The sequence below is a fragment of the Bufo bufo genome, chromosome 6 (assembly GCF_905171765.1).
Source record: "Bufo bufo chromosome 6, aBufBuf1.1, whole genome shotgun sequence".
NCBI classification, from domain to species: domain Eukaryota; kingdom Metazoa; phylum Chordata; class Amphibia; order Anura; family Bufonidae; genus Bufo; species Bufo bufo.
The window spans coordinates 437,038,612-437,060,839 of NC_053394.1; the positions used below are offsets into that span (position 1 = coordinate 437,038,612).

Sequence of the window (22,228 nt, forward strand, 5' to 3'; positions counted from 1 at the left end):
GACTCCCAGTACAGGCGGCTGGTTACAGGGGGTGTCGTTCAGTACAGAGATGTCCAAGATGGCGGCGCAAACTGAGAGGTGAAGTGAAAAGTGAATTGCTGAGGCGCTGAATGCTGCAACATGGAGAAGGCGCTTATATACCTCCAGCAGTGACGTCAGCAGGGACCACACTGATAAATAGGGAGACAAGCCATGAGAAAGTCTCCATGAAGGCGACACAACCCTCATCATTATCGCCACCACCCTCATCATCAACATCCGATAAGGTTTTTGGAACAGAAGAGCTGGCAGCACCTGAAGCGGCCACTGGGGGGCAGACGAGGACAAACAGGAAGTCGCCGAATCTCCGCTGCATCCGTCGCTATGGTGACAGACGGCCGTTACCCGGAATTACGTCATCGCGTTCTCCTAAGAAGAGTGGGCTCTTCAAACGCTGGAGTGTTCTACCTGTGTTGGTAACGTATCCCGACATGTCCCGACTGTCACACTGTCCTGTCTGCTGATAGAATGACCCCGTCCTGTGATGTCATGTGACAGAGTGACCCCCGTCCTGTGATGTCATGTGACAGAGTGACCCCCGTCCTGTGATGTCATGTAACAGAGTGACCCCCGTCCTGTGATGTCATGTGAGAGAATGACCCCCGTCCTGTGATGTCATGTGAGAGAATGACCCCCGTCCTGTGATGTCATGTAAGAGAATGACCCCCGTCCTGTGATGTCATGTGAGAGAATGACCCCCGTCCTGTGATGTCATGTGAGAGAATGACCCCCGTCCTGTGATGTCATGTGACAGAGTGACCCCCGTCCTGTGATGTCATGTAAGAGAATGACCCCCGTCCTGTGATGTCATGTGACAGAATGACCCCCGTCCTGTGATGTCATGTGAGAGAATGACCCCCGTCCTGTGATGTCATGTGACAGAGTGACCCCCGTCCTGTGATGTCATGGGAGAGAATGACCCCCGTCCTGTGATGTCATGGGAGAGAATGACCCCCGTCCTGTGATGTCATGTGACAGAGTGACCCCCGTCCTGTGATGTCATGTGAGAGAATGACCCCCGTCCTGTGATGTCATGTGACAAAATGACCCCCGTCCTGTGATGTCATGTGACAGAATGACCCCCGTCCTGTGATGTCATGTGAGAGAATGACCCCCGTCCTGTGATGTCATGTGACAAAATGACCCCCGTCCTGTGATGTCATGTGACAGAATGACCCCCGTCCTGTGATGTCATGTGACAGAATGACCCCCGTCCTGTGATGTCATGTGACAGAATGACCCCCGTCCTGTGATGTCATGTGAGAGAATGACCCCCGTCCTGTGATGTCATGTGAGAGAATGACCCCCGTCCTGTGATGTCATGTGAGAGAATGACCCCCGTCCTGTGATGTCATGTGAGAGAATGACCCCGTCCTGTGATGTCATGTGACAGAATGACCCCCGTCCTGTGATGTCATGTGACAGAGTGACCCCCGTCCTGTGATGCGATGTTCTGCGTTGTTTTGGAGGCGGTGCAATGCTCGGTGCACTGTGCTGAGGTTTGTCTGTATTTCAGTGGCGCCATGAGCTCTCAGGAGGAGACGTGGGAGACGCTGGACGCGGAGTTTGACCATTATTTGGTGGATATGAAGCCGTACGTCCTGAAGCTTCCGCAGAGGTTAGGTAAGAGACGCTGCGGCGAGGGGTGCGGATTACTGCAGCGTACTGTTCAGCAGTGCAGCCTCGCCCTCTCTGTAGTGCAGCCTCACCAGTGCCGGAGCCTACATGACGCTGTATGGCAGCATTCATTCTCCCAGTGGTCCGGCGGCATTATAGAGGCCCAGGGCTCTGCGCGGTGCAGTACTGTGGTGCAGCCAGCAGAGGGCAGACGCTTCCCACTTTATATATGCTCAGCCCACTCTCCCTGTGCCCACATGGCTTTATCTCGAGCTGTTGACAGTGCCCCCCCAACCACGCGCTCTTCTCTCCTCAGACCGCCAACGGTGCGCCTTGTGGATAAGAAAGCTGTGCGAGCCGTCCGGAGCAGGGAGCGGGGTGACAGGGAGGAAGAACCGAAACCTGCATGCCAAGCTGCTCCTTCACATGCTGAAACGTGGGGTCCTGGAGGGGCCCTTCACCCACAAGCCTGAAGATGGCACGCTGAAGACCCTGCCCACGTACATGGTATGGGCACTGTATAGTGTGCGGTGCAGACAGGATACATATAACAGCGCCTGTATACAGTGTATTGTGCAGTGTACACAGGATACATATAACAGCGCCTGTATACAGTGTATGGTGCAGTGCAGACAGGATACATATAACAGCTCCTGTATACAGTGTATGGTGCAGTGCAGACAGGATACATATAACAGCTCCTGTATACAGTGTATGGTGCAGTGCACACAGGATACATATAACAGCTCCTGTATACAGTGTATGGTGCAGTGCACACAGGATACATATAACAGCTCCTGTATACAGTGTATGGTGCAGTGCAGACAGGATACATATAACAGCTCCTGTATACAGTGTATGGTGCAGTGCACAGGATACATATAACAGCTCCTGTATACAGTGTATGGTGCAGTACACAGGATACATATAACAGCTCCTGTATACAGTGTATGGTGCAGTGCACACAGGATACATATAACAGCTCCTGTATACAGTGTATGGTGCAGTGCAGACAGGATACATATAACAGCTCCTGTATACAGTGTATGGTGCAGTGCACACAGGATACATATAACAGCTCCTGTATACAGTGTATGGTGCAGTGCAGACAGGATACATATAACAGCTCCTGTATACAGTGTATGGTGCAGTGCACACAGGATACATATAACAGCGCCTGTATACAGTGTATGGTGCAGTGCACACAGGATACATATAACAGCTCCTGTATACAGTGTATGGTGCAGTGTACACAGGATACATATAACAGCTCCTGTATACAGTGTATGGTGCAGTGCACACAGGATACATATAACAGCTCCTGTATACAGTGTATGGTGCAGTGCACACAGGATACATATAACAGCTCCTGTATACAGTGTATGGTGCAGTGTACACAGGATACATATAACAGCTCCTGTATACAGTGTATGGTGCAGTGTACACAGGATACATATAACAGCTCCTGTATACAGTGTATGGTGCAGTGCACACAGGATACATATAACAGCTCCTGTATACAGTGTATGGTGCAGTGCACACAGGATACATATAACAGCTCCTGTATACAGTGTATGGTGCAGTGCACAGGATACATATAACAGCTCCTGTATACAGTGTATGGTGCAGTGTACACAGGATACATATAACAGCTCCTGTATACAGTGTATGGTGCAGTGCACACAGGATACATATAACAGCTCCTGTATACAGTGTATGGTGCAGTGCACACAGGATACATATAACAGCTCCTGTATACAGTGTATGGTGCAGTGCAGACAGGATACATATAACAGCTCCTGTATACAGTGTATGGTGCAGTGCACAGGATACATATAACAGCTCCTGTATACAGTGTATGGTGCGGTGTACACAGGATACATATAACAGCTCCTGTATACAGTGTATGGTGCAGTGTACACAGGATACATATAACAGCTCCTGTATACAGTGTATTGTGCAGTGTACACAGGATACATATAACAGCTCCTGTATACAGTGTATGGTGCAGTGCACAGGATACGTATAACAGCTCCTGTATACAGTGTATGGTGCAGTGCACACAGGATACATATAACAGCTCCTGTATACAGTGTATGGTGCGGTGCACACAGGATACATATAACAGCGCCTGTATACAGTGTATGGTGCAGTGTACACAGGATACATATAACAGCTCCTGTATACAGTGTATGGTGCGGTGCACACAGGATACATATAACAGCGCCTGTATACAGTGTATGGTGCAGTGCACACAGGATACATATAACAGCGCCTGTATACAGTGTATGGTGCAGTGCACACAGGATACATATAACAGCTCCTGTATACAGTGTATGGTGCAGTGTACACAGGATACATATAACAGCGCCTGTATACAGTGTATGGTGCGGTGTACACAGGATACATATAACAGCGCCTGTATACAGTGTATGGTGCAGTACACAGGATACATATAACAGCGCCTGTATACAGTGTATGGTGCAGTACACAGGATACATATAACAGCGCCTGTATACAGTGTATGGTGCACACAGGATACATATAACAGCTCCTGTATACAGTGTATGGTGCGGTGTACACAGGATACATATAACAGCTCCTGTATACAGTGTATGGTGCGGTGCACACAGGATACATATAACAGCTCCTGTATACAGTGTATGGTGCGGTGTACACAGGATACATATAACAGCTCCTGTATACAGTGTATGGTGCAGTGCACACAGGATACATATAACAGCTCCTGTATACAGTGTATGGTGCGGTGTACACAGGATACATATAACAGCTCCTGTATACAGTGTATGGTGCAGTGCACACAGGATACATATAACAGCTCCTGTATACAGTGTATGGTGCGGTGTACACAGGATACATATAACAGCTCCTGTATACAGTGTATGGTGCAGTGTACACAGGATACATATAACAGCTCCTGTATACAGTGTATGGTGCAGTGCACACAGGATACATATAACAGCTCCTGTATACAGTGTATGGTGCAGTGTACACAGGATACATATAACAGCTCCTGTATACAGTGTATGGTGCGGTGTACACAGGATACATATAACAGCTCCTGTATACAGTGTATGGTGCGGTGTACACAGGATACATATAACAGCTCCTGTATACAGTGTATGGTGCAGTGCACACAGGATACATATAACAGCTCCTGTATACAGTGTATGGTGCGGTGTACACAGGATACATATAACAGCTCCTGTATACAGTGTATGGTGCAGTGCACACAGGATACATATAACAGCTCCTGTATACAGTGTATGGTGCGGTGCACACAGGATACATATAACAGCTCCTGTATACAGTGTATGGTGCGGTGCACACAGGATACATATAACAGCTCCTGTATACAGTGTATGGTGCGGTGCACACAGGATACATATAACAGCGCCTGTATACAGTGTATGGTGCAGTGCACAGGATACATATAACAGCGCCTGTATACAGTGTATGGTGCAGTGCACACAGGATACATATAACAGCTCCTGTATACAGTGTATGGTGCAGTGCAGACAGGATACGTATAACAGCTCCTGTATACAGTGTATGGTGCAGTGCAGACAGGATACGTATAACAGCTCCTGTATACAGTGTATGGTGCAGTGCACAGGATACGTATAACAGCTCCTGTATACAGTGTATGGTGCAGTGCACACAGGATACATATAACAGCTCCTGTATACAGTGTATGGTGCAGTACACAGGATACATATAACAGCGCCTGTATACAGTGTATAGTGCAGTGCACACAGGATACATATAACAGCTCCTGTATACAGTGTATGGTGCAGTGTACACAGGATACATATAACAGCTCCTGTATACAGTGTATGGTGCAGTGTACACAGGATACATATAACAGCTCCTGTATACAGTGTATGGTGCAGTGCACACAGGATACATATAACAGCTCCTGTATACAGTGTATGGTGCAGTACACAGGATACATATAACAGCTCCTGTATACAGTGTATGGTGCAGTGCACAGGATACATATAACAGCTCCTGTATACAGTGTATGGTGCAGTGCAGACAGGATACGTATAACAGCTCCTGTATACAGTGTATGGTGCAGTGCACACAGGATACATATAACAGCTCCTGTATACAGTGTATGGTGCAGTGCACACAGGATACATATAACAGCGCCTGTATACAGTGTATGGTGCAGTGTACACAGGATACATATAACAGCTCCTGTATACAGTGTATGGTGCAGTGCACACAGGATACATATAACAGCTCCTGTATACAGTGTATGGTGCAGTGCACACAGGATACATATAACAGCTCCTGTATACAGTGTATGGTGCAGTGCACACAGGATACATATAACAGCTCCTGTATACAGTGTATGGTGCAGTGCACACAGGATACATATAACAGCGCCTGTATACAGTGTATGGTGCGGTGCACACAGGATACATATAACAGCTCCTGTATACAGTGTATGGTGCAGTGCACACAGGATACATATAACAGCTCCTGTATACAGTGTATGGTGCAGTGCACACAGGATACATATAACAGCTCCTGTATACAGTGTATGGTGCAGTACACAGGATACATATAACAGCTCCTGTATACAGTGTATGGTGCAGTGCACACAGGATACATATAACAGCTCCTGTATACAGTGTATGGTGCAGTGCACACAGGATACATATAACAGCTCCTGTATACAGTGTATGGTGCGGTGTACACAGGATACATATAACAGCTCCTGTATACAGTGTATGGTGCAGTGCACACAGGATACATATAACAGCGCCTGTATACAGTGTATGGTGCAGTGCAGACAGGATACGTATAACAGCTCCTGTATACAGTGTATGGTGCAGTGCACAGGATACATATAACAGCTCCTGTATACAGTGTATGGTGCAGTGCAGACAGGATACGTATAACAGCTCCTGTATACAGTGTATGGTGCAGTGCACAGGATACGTATAACAGCTCCTGTATACAGTGTATGGTGCAGTGCACACAGGATACATATAACAGCTCCTGTATACAGTGTATGGTGCAGTGCACACAGGATACATATAACAGCTCCTGTATACAGTGTATGGTGCAGTGTACACAGGATACATATAACAGCGCCTGTATACAGTGTATGGTGCAGTGCACACAGGATACATATAACAGCTCCTGTATACAGTGTATGGTGCAGTGCACACAGGATACATATAACAGCTCCTGTATACAGTGTATGGTGCAGTGCACACAGGATACATATAACAGCTCCTGTATACAGTGTATGGTGCAGTGTACACAGGATACATATAACAGCTCCTGTATACAGTGTATGGTGCAGTGTACACAGGATACATATAACAGCTCCTGTATACAGTGTATGGTGCAGTGCACACAGGATACATATAACAGCTCCTGTATACAGTGTATGGTGCAGTGCACACAGGATACATATAACAGCTCCTGTATACAGTGTATGGTGCAGTGCACACAGGATACGTATAACAGCGCCATTTTCTGCCGATGATTTTCCTGTTTTCTTGGCCCTGAGCTGTGCTCGTCTTCCGCAGTCCATCTATTTCGATGAGCCCATCGCTCCGCGGTCTCACCCCGCCGGTTCTGGGCGGTTGCCGGACTGGGTGCAGGGAGAGCTGGAGTCCAACCCTGAGGAGTCCTGCAGGCCGTCACGGAGAGAGGGGCCGGTCTCTTCACCTGACAGGTACGTGTCCTCACTGCTGGGTTATGGCCGTCCGTGGTGTATTAGTAATCTGCCCTGCAGGCAGTGACTGGTCCTGTCAGTGTGACTGAGCAGTGCTGCAGGGTACAGCAGGGGGGAAGGACACCCATCAGACTCTTAGATAACAGAGCTCAGCTGCTGTGTAGTCCGGACCTTACAGCAGACCCTGATGTGACGGCAGTGAGACGCCTCAGGCTGTCACTCATCACCCGACAGACGCAACTGGGCCGCAGCTCATTGTGACAGGTGACTTTAACTACTGGAAAGTCTTCTGTCCCAAAGTGAACCCCCCCCATCCAGGTGACGCCCCCTGCTGGCAGCACGGTATCACTCCTAGATCATGACCGCTCAGTGTGCCCCCCCCTCCAGGTGACGCCCCCTGCTGACAGCACGGTATCGCTCCTAGATCATGACCGCTCAGTGTGCCCCCTCCAGGTGACGCCCCCTGCTGACAGCACGGTATCACTGCTAGATCATGACCGCTCAGTGTCCCCCCCCCATCCAGGTGACACCCCCTGCTGACAGCACGGTATCACTGCTAGATCATGACCGCTCAGTGTCCCCCCCCCCTCCAGGTGACGCCCCCTGCTGACAGCACGGTATCACTCCTAGATCATGACCGCTCAGTGTGCCCCCCCCTCCAGGTGACGCCCCCTGCTGACAGCACGGTATCACTGCTAGATCATGACCGCTCAGTGTGCCCCCCCCTCCAGGTGACGCCCCCTGCTGACAGCACGGTATCACTGCTAGATCATGACCGCTCAGTGTGCCCCCTCCAGGTGACGCCCCCTGCTGACAGCACGGTATCACTCCTGGATCATGACCGCTCAGTGTGCCCCCTCCAGGTGACGCCCCCTGCTGACAGCACGGTATCACTCCTGGATCATGACCGCTCAGTGTGCCCCCGCCAGGTGACGCCCCCTGCTGACAGCACGGTATCACTCCTGGATCATGACCGCTCAGTGTGCCCCCTCCAGGTGACGCCCCCTGCTGACAGCACGGTATCACTCCTGGATCATGACCGCTCAGTGTGCCCCCCCTCCAGGTGACGCCCCCTGCTGACAGCACGGTATCACCCCTAGATCATGACCGCTCAGTGTGCCCCCGCCAGGTGACGCCCCCTGCTGACAGCACGGTATCACTCCTAGATCATGACCGCTCAGTGTGCCCCCGCCAGGTGACGCCCCCTGCTGACAGCACGGTATCACTCCTGGATCATGACCGCTCAGTGTGCCCCCTCCAGGTGACGCCCCCTGCTGACAGCACGGTATCACTCCTGGATCATGACCGCTCAGTGTGCCCCCCCTCCAGGTGACGCCCCCTGCTGACAGCACGGTATCACCCCTAGATCATGACCGCTCAGTGTGCCCCCCCCTCCAGGTGACGCCCCCTGCTGACAGCACGGTATCACTCCTAGATCATGACCGCTCAGTGTGCCCCCCCCTCCAGGTGACGCCCCCTGCTGACAGCACGGTATCACTCCTAGATCATGACCACTCAGTGTGCCCCCCCCTCCAGGTGACGCCCCCTGCTGACAGCACAGTATCACTCCTAGATCATGACCGCTCAGTGTGCCCCCTCCAGGTGACGCCCCCTGCTGACAGCACGGTATCACTCCTGGATCATGACCGCTCAGTGTGCCCCCTCCAGGTGACGCCCCCTGCTGACAGCACGATATTACTCCTAGATCATGACCGCTCAGTGTGCCCTACTCCAGGTGACGCCCCCTGCTGGCAGCACGGTATCACTCCTAGATCATGACCGCTCAGTGTGCCCCCCCCCCTCCAGGTGACGCCCCCTGCTGACAGCACGGTATCGCTCCTAGATCATGACCGCTCAGTGAGCCCCCCCTCCAGGTGACGCCCCCTACTGACAGCACGGTATCGCTCCTAGATCATGACCGCTCAGTGTGCCCCCCCTCCAGGTGACGCCCCCTGCTGACAGCACGGTATCACTCCTAGATCATGACCGCTTAGTGTGCCCCCCCCTCCAGGTGACGCCCCCTGCTGACAGCACGGTATCACTCCTAGATCATGACCGCTCAGTGTGCCCCCCCCTCCAGGTGACGCCCCCCTGCTGACAGCACGGTATCACTCCTAGATCATGACCGCTCAGTGTGCCCCCCCTCCAGGTGACGCCCCCTGCTGACATCACGGTATCACTGCTAGATCATGACCGCTCCGTGTGCCCCCCTCCAGGTGACGCCCCCTGCTGACAGCACAGTATCACTCCTAGATCATGACCGCTCAGTGTGCGCCCTCCAGGTGACGCCCCCTGCTGACAGCACGGTATTACTCCTAGATCATGACCGCTCAGTGTGAACCCCCCCCCAGGTGACGCCCCCTGCTGACAGCACGGTATTACTCCTAGATCATGACCGCTCAGTGCCCCCCCCTTCCAGGTGACGCCCCCTGCTGACAGCACAGTATCACTCCTAGATCATGACCGCTCAGTGTGCCCCCCCTCCAGGTGACGCCCCCTGCTGACAGCTCTATATCGTTCCTAGATCATGACCGCTCAGTGCCCCCCCCTTCCAGGTGACGCCCCCTGCTGACAGCACGGTATCACTCCTAGATAATGACCGCTCTGTGTGCCCCCCCTCCAGGTGACGCCCCCTGCTGACAGCTCTATATCGTTCCTAGATCATGACCGCTCAGTGCCCCCCTCCAGGTGACGCCCCCTGCTGACAGCTCGGTATTACTCCTAGATCATGACCGCTCAGTGTGCCCCTCATGGTGTGGCCCCCCACGGCGATGCCCCCTGGTGACAGCTCTTATCATTTCCATATCATGACTGCTTAGTGTGTTGCTCTCTCACGGTGTCGCAACGCACCCTGGTGACAGCTCTATATCGTTCCTAGATCATGACCGCTCAGTGTGCCCCCCCCCTCCAGGTGACGCCCCCTGCTGACAGCTCTATATCGTTCCTAGATCATGACCGCTCAGTGTGCCCCCCCTCCAGGTGACGCCCCCTGCTGACAGCACGGTATCACTGCTAGATCATGACCGCTCAGTGTGCCCCCCCTCCAGGTGACGCCCCCTGCTGACAGCTCTATATCGTTCCTAGATCATGACCGCTCTGTGTGCCCCCCCTCCAGGTGACGCCCCCTGCTGACAGCTCTATATCGTTCCTAGATCATGACCGCTCAGTGTGCCCCCCCCATGCCAAGCCGCAGAGGTTGTGTTTTAGTTTGTTGGTGATATTCACAGGGGTCATTTTATGTCTGATCATTTATATTCCTTGCGTCCTCCCACAATCCCCTGCTTTGGAGAACCTCATCCTGAGCCTCCTGGTTCGTGAATGCAAAGTGCAGTGAAGACTGACACCCTGCTATTCAGACAGGTTAGTTTAATTGGGACGCATTGGGTTGCAGGAAACACGAAAGTCCAGGGTTGTAGGTAATACAGGTGGAAGACCGAGTGATAAGTGCTCTTCTGAGGATGATGGGAGTGATACCTTGAGTGTGCGATAGGGAGATTAGATTGCAAGCTCCTGGGCTGAGGGATGATGGGAGTGATAAATTGTGTGTGAGATGGAGATTAGATTGTGAGCTCCTGGGCTGAGGCATGATGGGAGTGATATGGAGATTAGATTGTGAGCTCTTGGGCTGAGGGATGATGGGAGTGATATGGAGATTAGATTGTGAGCTCCTGGGCTGAAGGAAGATGGGAGTGATATGGAGATTAGACTGTGAGCTCTAGGGATGATGGGAGTGATATGGAGATTAGATTGTGAGCTCCTGGGCTGAGGGATGATGGGAGTGATATGGAGATTAGATTGTGAGCTCCTGGGCTGAGGGATGATGGGAGTGATATGGAGATTAGATTGTGAGCTCCTGGGCTGAGGGATGATGGGAGTGATATGGAGATTAGATTGTGAGCTCCTGGGCTAAGGGGAGGTGGGAGTGATATGGAGATTAGATTGTGAGCTCCTGGGCTAAGGGGAGGTGGGAGTGATATGGAGATTAGATTGTGAGCTCCTGGGCTGAGGGATGATGGGAGTGATATGGAGATTAGATTGTGAGCTCCTGGGCTGAGGGATGATGGGAGTGATATGGAGATTAGATTGTGAGCTCCTGGGCTGAGGGATGATGGGAGTGATATGGAGATTAGATTGTGAGCTCCTGGGCTGAGGGATGATGGGAGTGATATGGAGATTAGATTGTGAGCTCCTAGGCTGAGGAATGATGGGAGTGATATGTAGATTAGAGTGTGAGCTCCTGGGCTGAGGGATGATGGGAGTGATATGGAGATTAGATTGTGAGCTCTTGTGCTGAAGGAAGATGGGAGTGATATGGAGGTTAGATTGTGAGCTCCTGGGCTGAGGGATGATGGGAGTGATATGGAGATTAGATTGTGAGCTCCTGGGCTGAGGGATGATGGGAGTGATATGGAGATTAGATTGTGAGCTCTTGGGCTGAGGGAAGATGGGAGTGATATGGAGATTAGATTGTGAGCTCCTGGGCTAAGGGGAGGTGGGAGTGATATGGAGATTAGATTGTGAGCTCCTGGGCTGAGGGAAGATGGGAGTGATATGGAGGTTAGATTGTGAGCTCTTGTGCTGAAGGAAGATGGGAGTGATATGGAGGTTAGATTGTGAGCTCCTGGGCTAAGGGGAGGTGGGAGTGATATGGAGATTAGATTGTGAGCTCTTGTGCTGAAGGAAGATGGGAGTGATATGGAGATTAGATTGTGAGCTCCTGGGCTGAGGGAAGATGGGAGTGATATGGAGATTAGATTGTGAGCTCTTGGGCTGAGGGATGATGGGAGTGATATGGAGATTAGATTGTGAGCTCCTGGGCTGAGGGATTATGGGAGTGATTTGGAGATTAGATTGTGAGCTCCTGGGCTGAGGGATGATGGGAGTGATATGGAGATTAGATTGTGAGCTCCTGGGCTGAGGGATGATGGGAGTGATATGGAGATTAGATTGTGAGCTCCTGGGCTGAGGGATGATGGGAGTGATATGTAGATTAGAGTGTGAGCTCCTGGGCTGAGGGATGATGGGAGTGATATGGAGATTAGATTGTGAGCTCTTGTGCTGAAGGAAGATGGGAGTGATATGGAGGTTAGATTGTGAGCTCCTGGGCTAAGGGGAGGTGGGAGTGATATGGAGATTAGATTGTGAGCTCCTGGGCTGAGGGATGATGGGAGTGATATGGAGATTAGATTGTGAGCTCCTGGGCTGAGGGATGATGGGAGTGATATGGAGATTAGATTGTGAGCTCTTGGGCTGAGGGAAGATGGGAGTGATATGGAGATTAGATTGTGAGCTCCTGGGCTAAGGGATGATGGGAGTGATATGGAGATTAGATTGTGAGCTCCTGGGCTGAGGGATGATGGGAGTGATATGGAGATTAGATTGTGAGCTCTTGGGCTGAAGGATGATGGGAGTGATATGGAGATTAGATTGTGAGCTCCTGGGCTAAGGGGAGGTGGGAGTGATATGGAGATTAGATTGTGAGCTCCTGGGCTAAGGGGAGGTGGGAGTGATATGGAGATTAGATTGTGAGCTCCTGGGCTAAGGGGAGGTGGGAGTGATATGGAGATTAGATTGTGAGCTCCTGGGCTGAGGGATGATGGGAGTGATATGGAGATTAGATTGTGAGCTCCTGGGCTAAGGGGAGGTGGGAGTGATATGGAGATTAGATTGTGAGCTCCTGGGCTGAGGGATGATGGGAGTGATATGGAGATTAGATTGTGAGCTCCTGGGCTAAGGGATGATGGGAGTGATATGGAGATTAGATTGTGAGCTCTTGTGCTGAAGGAAGATGGGAGTGATATGGAGGTTAGATTGTGAGCTCCTGGGCTGAGGGATGATGGGAGTGATATGGAGATTAGATTGTGAGCTCCTGGGCTGAGGGATGATGGGAGTGATATGGAGATTAGATTGTGAGCTCCAGGGCTGAGGGATGATGGGAGTGATATGGAGATTAGATTGTGAGCTCCTGGGCTGAGGGATGATGGGAGTGATATGGAGATTAGATTGTGAGCTCCTGGGCTGAGGGATGATGGGAGTGATATGGAGATTAGATTGTGAGCTCCTGGGCTGAGGGATGATGGGAGTGATATGGAGATTAGATTGTGAGCTCCTGGGCTGAGGGATGATGGGAGTGATATGGAGATTAGATTGTGAGCTCCTGGGCTGAGGGAAGATGGGAGTGATATGGAGATTAGATTGTGAGCTCTTGGGCTGAGGGATGATGGGAGTGATATGGAGATTAGATTGTGAGCTCCTGGGCTGAGGGATTATGGGAGTGATTTGGAGATTAGATTGTGAGCTCCTGGGCTGAGGGATGATGGGAGTGATATGGAGATTAGATTGTGAGCTCCTGGGCTAAGGGATGATGGGAGTGATATGGAGATTAGATTGTGAGCTCTAGGGATGATGGGAGTGATATGGAGATTAGATTGTGAGCTCCTGGGCTGAGGGAAGATGGGAGTGATATGGAGATTAGATTGTGAGCTCTTGGGCTGAAGGTTGATGGGAGTGATATGGAGATTAGATTGTGAGCTCTTGGGCTGAAGGTTGATGGGAGTGATATGGAGATTAGATTGTGAGCTCCTGGGCTAAGGGGAGGTGGGAGTGATATGGAGATTAGATTGTGAGCTCCTGGGCTGAGGGATGATGGGAGTGATATGGAGATTAGATTGTGAGCTCCTGGGCTAAGGGATGATGGGAGTGATATGGAGATTAGATTGTGAGCTCTTGTGCTGAAGGAAGATGGGAGTGATATGGAGGTTAGATTGTGAGCTCCTGGGCTGAGGGATGATGGGAGTGATATGGAGATTAGATTGTGAGCTCTTGGGCTGAAGGATGATGGGAGTGATATGGAGATTAGATTGTGAGCTCCTGGGCTGAGGGATGATGGGAGTGATATGGAGATTAGATTGTGAGCTCCTGGGCTGAGGGAAGATGGGAGTGATATGGAGATTAGATTGTGAGCTCCTGGGCTAAGGGGAGGTGGGAGTGATATGGAGATTAGATTGTGAGCTCCTGGGCTGAGGGATGATGGGAGTGATATGGAGATTAGATTGTGAGCTCTTGTGCTGAAGGAAGATGGGAGTGATATGGAGATTAGATTGTGAGCTCCTGGGCTGAGGGATGATGGGAGTGATATGGAGATTAGATTGTGAGCTCCTGGGCTGAGGGATGATAGGAGTGATATGGAGATTAGATTGTGAGCTCCTGGGCTGAGGGATGATGGGAGTGATATGGAGATTAGATTGTGAGCTCCTGGGCTGAGCGAAGATGGGAGTGATATGGAGATTAGATTGTGAGCTTCTGGGCTGAGGGATGATGGGAGTGATATGGAGATTAGATTGTGAGCTCTAGGGATGATGGGAGTGATATGGAGATTAGATTGTGAGCTCCTGGGCTGAGGGATGATGGGAGTGATATGGAGATTAGATTGTGAGCTCCTGGGCTGAGGGATGATGGGAGTGATATGGAGATTAGATTGTGAGCTCCTGGGCTGAGGGATGATGGGAGTGATATGGAGGTTAGATTGTGAGCTCCTGGGCTGAGGGATGATGGGAGTGATATGGAGATTAGATTGTGAGCTCCTGGGCTGAGGGATGATGGGAGTGATATGGAGATTAGATTGTGAGCTCTAGGGATGATGGGAGTGATATGGAGATTAGATTGTGAGCTCCTGGGCTGAGGGAAGATGGGAGTGATATGGAGATTAGATTGTGAGCTCTAGGGATGATGGGAGTGATATGGAGATTAGATTGTGAGCTCCTGAGCTGAAGGATGATGGGAGTGATATGGAGATTAGATTGTGAGCTCCTGGGCTGAGGGATGGTGGAAGTGATATGGAGATTAGATTGTGAGCTCCTGGGCTGAGGGATGGTGGGAGTTGTTCTGAGCACTAGGTGGCGCTGCGGCACGCACCACGTAGGGCAGTGCTGTCAGTCTGTATCTATCGAGGACCTCACATTGTGTTATACTCCCCTCCCCTGCACCGTGCAGAATATTGGTATGATCCTGTATTAACCTCTGCACCGCTGGAGCGTGTGTGTTCATTTGCGTCTTCGTTCCCATTGCGTCCTCAGGGAGCGCTTATTACAGAATACTCCCATCATCCTGCCTGGCAGCACTGATAAGCCCTGGACACTGATAATCGCATTTCCACGCTTGTCTGCGCCGCCTGCCAATCACGGGCCACACGGCTGCGGCTGACACCACGTGGGCGCGTTATCCTGGAAAGTGGCGGATATTGCAGTGCGGGCTGCTCCGGCTGTCTGTCCGCGTTACCTCTGAGGTCTAGTGGTCAGTGGGGGTCCCAGTTCATGTACTCCACTGACGCAGACTTCTGGCAGACTAAGGGTTAAAGAGGTTGTCCGTTTTACAGACAAGGATAGGACAGTTTTATAGGGGGCAGGACGCTCCGTTCCCCTAAATGCGGAACGCACATGGACGGTATTCTTGTTTTGCGGACCACAAAATGGATACAGCCGTGTGCATGAGCCGACCACCTGAGCTGTGCCCGTGCATCAGATCCCATGTGATCTCCCACCATCTCCCCCTGCATCAGGCCCCACATGATCCCCCGCTTCCACCCCCTATCCCCCCCTCCCACATCAGGCCCCACATGATCCCCCGCTATCCCTCTTCCCGCATCAGGCCCCATGTGATCTCCCGCTACCTTCCCCGTATCCCCCCTCCCACATCAGCCCCACGTGATCTCCCGCTATCAACCCCCCTTCCTTATCAGGCCTAATGTGATATCCCACCATCTCCCCCAGCATCAGTCCCCACATGATCTCCCACTACCAACCCCCATCAGGCCCCATGTGATCTCCCGCCATCTCCCTGCATCAGGCCCCATGTGATCTCCCGCTACCACCCCCCTATCCCCCCCTCCCACATCAGGCCCCACGTGATCTCCCGCCGTCTCCCCCTGCATCAGGCCCCACATGATCTCCCGCCGACTCCCCCTGCATCAGGCCCCACATGATCTCCCGCCGACTCCCCCTGCATCAGGCCCCACATGATCTCCCACTACCAACCCCCATCAGGCCCCATGTGATCTCCCGCCATCTCCCTGCATCAGGCCCCATGTGATCTCCCGCTACCACCCCCCTATCCCCCCCTCCCACATCAGGCCCCACGTGATCTCCCGCCGTCTCCCCCTGCATCAGGTCACACATGATCTCCCGCCGACTCCCCCTGCATCAGGCCCCACATGATCTCCCGCCGACTCCCCCTGCATCAGGCCCCACATGATCTTTCGCCGACTCCCCCTGCATCAGGCCCCACGTGATCTCCCGCCGACTCCCCCTGCATCAGGCCCCACGTGATCTCCCGCCGACTCCCCCTGCATCAGGCCCCACGTGATCTCCCGCCGACTCCCCCTGCATCAGGCCCCACATGATCTCCCGCCGTCTCCCCCTGCATCAGGTCACACATGATCTCCCGCCGACTCCCCCTGCATCAGGCCCCACATGATCTTTCGCCGACTCCCCCTGCATCAGGCCCCACGTGATCTCCCGCCGACTCCCCCTGCATCAGGCCCCACGTGATCTCCCGCCGACTCCCCCTGCATCAGGCCCCACGTGATCTCCCGCCGACTCCCCCTGCATCAGGCCCCACATGATCTCCCGCCGTCTCCCCCTGCATCAGGCCCCACGTGATCTCCCGCCGACTCCCCCTGCATCAGGCCCCACGTGATCTCCCGCCGACTCCCCCTGCATCAGGCCCCACATGATCTCCCGCCGACTGCCCCTGCAGCTAGGATGTAGTGCGTGCATGGAGCGGCCACCCTGCACAGGATGGCACCGGCTGACATTTTGGTTTGTTTCATAGACTGCAGCAGTCGTACGGGCGGACGTTGGTGCGGAGGTCTCTGAGCCCGACGCACCGCTCTGAGGACGACACCCTGGAGCCTCTCCGCACTGTAAGTCTCTGAGTGCTGTGACTGTGGCCGGACAGTATTCAGGGGGACTACACCTCCTATCATTGTAGCCTCCACGGTGGACGGCCGACACCAGGGGTACACCTAGCCTTTCTGCTGCCTGAGGCGAAAACTAAAACTGTGCCCCCCCCACCCCCAAATGCTAATTTCTACACCTAACCCCTTTTCCACAATGAAAGCGCTCATTGCCTATGGGCCTTCTGCTGCCCCCCCTTCCCCTGCCCCTACCTGGCCGGGGAGGAGACAATGTAGTAGAGAGATGGAGGCTGACACTATGTAAATGAGGGGGAGGAGACAATGTAGTAGAGAGATGGAGGCTGACACTATGTAAATGAGGGGGAGGAGACAATGTAGTAGAGAGATGGAGGCTGACACTATGTAAATGAGGGGGAGGAGACAATGTAGTAGAGAGATGGAGGCTGACACTATGTAAATGAGGGGGAGGAGACAATGTAGTAGAGAGATGGAGGCTGACACTATGTAAATGAGTGGGAGGAGACAATGTAGTAGAGAGATGGAGGCTGACACTATGTAAATGAGGGGGAGGAGACAATGTAGTAGAGAGATGGAGGCTGACACTATGTAAATGAGGGGGAGGAGACAATGTAGTAGAGAGATGGAGGCTGACACTATGTAAATGAGGGGGAGGAGACAATGTAGTAGAGAGATGGAGGCTGACACTATGTAAATGAGGGGGAGGAGACAATGTAGTAGAGAGATGGAGGCTGACACTATGTAAATGAGTGGGAGGAGACAATGTAGTAGAGAGATGGAGGCTGACACTATGTAAATGAGGGGGAGGAGACAATGTAGTAGAGAGATGGAGGCTGACACTATGTAAATGAGGGGGAGGAGACAATGTAGTAGAGAGATGGAGGCTGACACTATGTAAATGAGGGGGAGGAGACAATGTAGTAGAGAGATGGAGGCTGACACTATGTAAATGAGGGGGAGGAGACAATGTAGTAGAGAGATGGAGGCTGACACTATGTAAATGAGGGGGAGGAGACAATGTAGTAGAGAGATGGAGGCTGACACTATGTAAATGAGTGGGAGGAGACAATGTAGTAGAGAGATGGAGGCTGACACTATGTAAATGAGGGGGAGGAGACAATGTAGTAGAGAGATGGAGGCTGACACTATGTAAATGAGGGGGAGGAGACAATGTAGTAGAGAGATGGAGGCTGACACTATGTAAATGAGGGGGAGGAGACAATGTAGTAGAGCGATGGAGGCTGACACTATGTAAATGAGGGGGAGGAGACAATGTAGTAGAGAGATGGAGGCTGACACTATGTAAATGAGGGGGAGGAGACAATGTAGTAGAGAGATGGAGGCTGACACTATGTAAATGAGGGGGAGGAGACAATGTAGTAGAGAGATGGAGGCTGACACTATGTAAATGAGGGGAAGAAGACAATGTAGTAGAGAGATGGAGGCTGACACTATGTAAATGAGGGGGAGGAGACAATGTAGTAGAGAGATGGAGGCTGACACTATGTAAATGAGGGGGAGGAGACAATGTAGTAGAGAGATGGAGGCTGACACTATGTAAATGAGTGGGAGGAGACAATGTAGTAGAGAGATGGAGGCTGACACTATGTAAATGAGGGGGAGGAGACAATGTAGTAGAGAGATGGAGGCTGACACTATGTAAATGAGTGGGAGGAGACAATGTAGTAGAGAGATGGAGGCTGACACTATGTAAATGAGGGGGAGGAGACAATGTAGTAGAGAGATGGAGGCTGACACTATGTAAATGAGGGGGAGGAGACAATGTAGTAGAAAGATGGAGGCTGACACTATGTAAATGAGGGGGAGGAGACAATGTAGTAGAGACATGGAGGCTGACACTATGTAAATGAGGGGGCGGAGACAATGTAGTAGAGAGATGGAGGCTGACACTGTAAATGAGGGGGAGGAGACAATGTAGTAGAGAGATGGAGGCTGACACTATGTAAATGAGGGGGAGGAGACAATGTAGTAGAGAGATGGAGGCTGACACTGTAAATGAGGGGGAGGAGACAATGTAGTAGAGAGATGGAGGCTGACACTATGTAAATGAGGGGGCGGAGAAGATGTAGTATAGCGATGGAGGCTGACACTATGTAAATGAGGGGGCGGAGACAATGTAGTATAGCAATGGAGGCTGACACTATGTAAATGAGGGGGAGGAGACAATGTAGTAGAGAGATGGAGGCTGACACTATGTAAATGAGGGGGAGAAGACAATGTAGTAGAGAGATGGAGGCTGACACTATGTAAATGAGGGGAAGAAGACAATGTAGTAGAGAGATGGAGGCTGACACTATGTAAATGAGGGGGAGGAGACAATGTAGTAGAGAGATGGAGGCTGACACTATGTAAATGAGGGGGAGGAGACAATGTAGTAGAGAGATGGAGGCTGACACTATGTAAATGAGGGGGAGGAGACAATGTAGTAAAGACATGGAGGCTGACACTATGTAAATGAGGGGGAGGAGACAATGTAGTAGAGAGATGGAGGCTGACACTATGTAAATGAGGGGGAGGAGACAATGTAGTAGAGCGATGGAGGCTGACACTATGTAAATGAGGGGGAGGAGACAATGTAGTAGAGAGATGGAGGCTGACACTATGTAAATGAGGGGGAGGAGACAATGTAGTAGAGCGATGGAGGCTGACACTATGTAAATGAGGGGGAGGAGACAATGTAGTAGAGCGATGGAGGCTGACACTATGTAAATGAGGGGGAGGAGACAATGTAGTAGAGCGATGGAGGCGGACACTATGTAAATGAGGGGGAGGAGACAATGTAGTAGAGCGATGGAGGCTGACACTATGTAAATGAGGGGGAGGAGACAATGTAGTAGAGTGATGGAGGCGGACACTATGTAAATGAGGGGGAGGAGACAATGTAGTAGAGAAATGGAAGCTGACACTATGTAAATGAGGGGGAGGAGACAATGTAGTAGAGAGATGGAGGCTGACACTATGTAAATGAGGGGGAGGAGACAATGTAGTAGAGAGATGGAGGCTGACACTATGTAAATGAGGGGGAGGAGACAATGTAGTAGAGAGATGGAGGCTGACACTATGTAAATGAGGGGGAGGAGACAATGTAGTAGAGAGATGGAGGCTGACACTATGTAAATGAGGGGGAGGAGACAATGTAGTAGAGAAATGGAAGCTGACACTATGTAAATGAGGGGGAGGAGACAATGTAGTAGAGAGATGACAGCCGATGTACGTAAATGCTGAGGAGGAGATATCGTAGAAAGATGGCAGCTGACTATGTAAATTAGGGGGAGGAGCCAGATTACAGTAGACTGATGGGAGCCCCGTTTTTCATTGTATTTACACGGTACCCGTTTTTTTTGTTTTCAGGGGGATCGCAGTAAGCGGCTCGCCACCAGTCATGATGACAGTGACCTGGACGCCGTCCTGAACAGCTGGAATCTTGGGGTAACGCAGATCTCCATGTCACATCATGTCGCTGGTCTTATTCTCCAGTCACTTTCAGAGCTGCGTCATGTCTTGCCTCACTCCCATGGAGGGATTTCTCTGCACTGTCCAGGTCTGATCCTGTTCTTGTAAAGCTATGGAGCCCAATATCAGCCATCTCCTCCAGTCACATCAAGAGCTGCAGCACAGTTCTGCTCCTTTTCAGTGAAGTGAATTGCATTGTGGGAGCCCTTGTAACATTGAATTAGATCTGGCAGACAATTCACAATTCTGAGAACAGCTTTGGATGTAACTGGAGTATAAGACATCATAAGACAGCACAGTTGTAAGTGCAGCTCTGGATGTAATTGGAGTGTAAGAGAAGATACGACAACACAGTTGTAAATGCAGCTCTGGATGAGACTGGAGTATAAGAGATGATAGGACAGCACAGTTGTGAGTGCAGCCCTTGATGTGACTGGATTATAAGATGTGATAGAACAGCACAGTTGTGAGTGCAGCTCTGGATCTGACTGGAGTATAAGACATGATCGGACAGCACAGTTGTGTGTGTGGCTGTACATGTGACCGGAATATATGACCTAATATAACAGCAGAATTATGACTGCAGCTTTGGATGTGACTGGTGATTATGTAACAGCAGAGTGCTGCTCTGGATGTGACTGGAGTACTTAGGATCAGGTATACATGGCAGTTGCACTGTTGGTGGTCGTCCGCTGCCGTCAGTCTCCAGATCCTCTCCATCTGCTTGCTGATTGCCTCCGTCTGGACGTTCCTTCACCAGACTTGATGTCACTTGTCCAGGGTGCCAGGCTCCAGATTTGGGGGGAGGGACATTGTCAAAGTTTAATTTTGGTTTTTTTATTTTTATAGTCTTGATGTCTTTTTGAAAGTATCGATGGAAAGGAATAAATGAAGACAATGTTTAGTGGGTGCAGGGTGGGGGAGGGGGGTGGTCCTGTTCTGGGGATTACAATATGGGAACATCCATGTGGGAGGGGGCTTATAATGTGTGAGCGCACCCCTTCACTGGACAGCCCGCTCCTCCATCTTCACCCTTCTTGAGATTCCCTTGGTGGGAGCCGGCCTTCATAAAGGGGGTTGTCACCAGCAGCTTCGGGGGATAGGAGAGTGGGGTGACCTCCGCTACAGGAGCTGTACTACACCCGTGGACACCATGGCCTCTAAAGTAAAGGGTACAATAGATGCAGAGGACGCTGAAAAGATCATCTCCTGCCCTGGAGGACTTCACCCTGTAATACCTCCTCTGTCCTGTGGAGGCAGTGTAGGGAAATCAAACACCTGGTTACCTCGTGGACTGCGCTGATCTCTGGGGTTCCCACACTGACCAGGCGGCCTTCTATCATACAGGGATTGACTGCAGCTGCCTAGGGCCAGCCATGTGTCTGCGAGTCCTGAACAGCTGCAGCGCCCACGTCTCCGTCTCTCCCAGGAGGGTGACAACCAAT

The 22,228-nt window shown here is 51.4% G+C and overlaps 1 protein-coding gene across 2 annotated transcripts in view; it reads left to right on the top strand.

Annotated features, from left to right (window-relative positions):
* The first annotated feature begins 389 nt into the window (after positions 1–389).
* Positions 390–22,228, top strand: part of CEP112 (centrosomal protein 112) — a 122,634-nt gene continuing 100,795 nt past the window's right edge. For both annotated transcript variants that reach the window (XM_040435906.1, XM_040435907.1), the window contains exons 1-6: positions 390–455; positions 1,556–1,662; positions 1,973–2,163; positions 7,230–7,378; positions 17,207–17,297; positions 20,682–20,759. In XM_040435906.1, the coding sequence (XP_040291840.1) occupies positions 1,563–1,662; positions 1,973–2,163; positions 7,230–7,378; positions 17,207–17,297; positions 20,682–20,759 (609 nt within the window). In that variant the 5' untranslated portion in view covers positions 390–455; positions 1,556–1,562. The remainder of the gene's footprint in view (positions 456–1,555; positions 1,663–1,972; positions 2,164–7,229; positions 7,379–17,206; positions 17,298–20,681; positions 20,760–22,228) is intronic.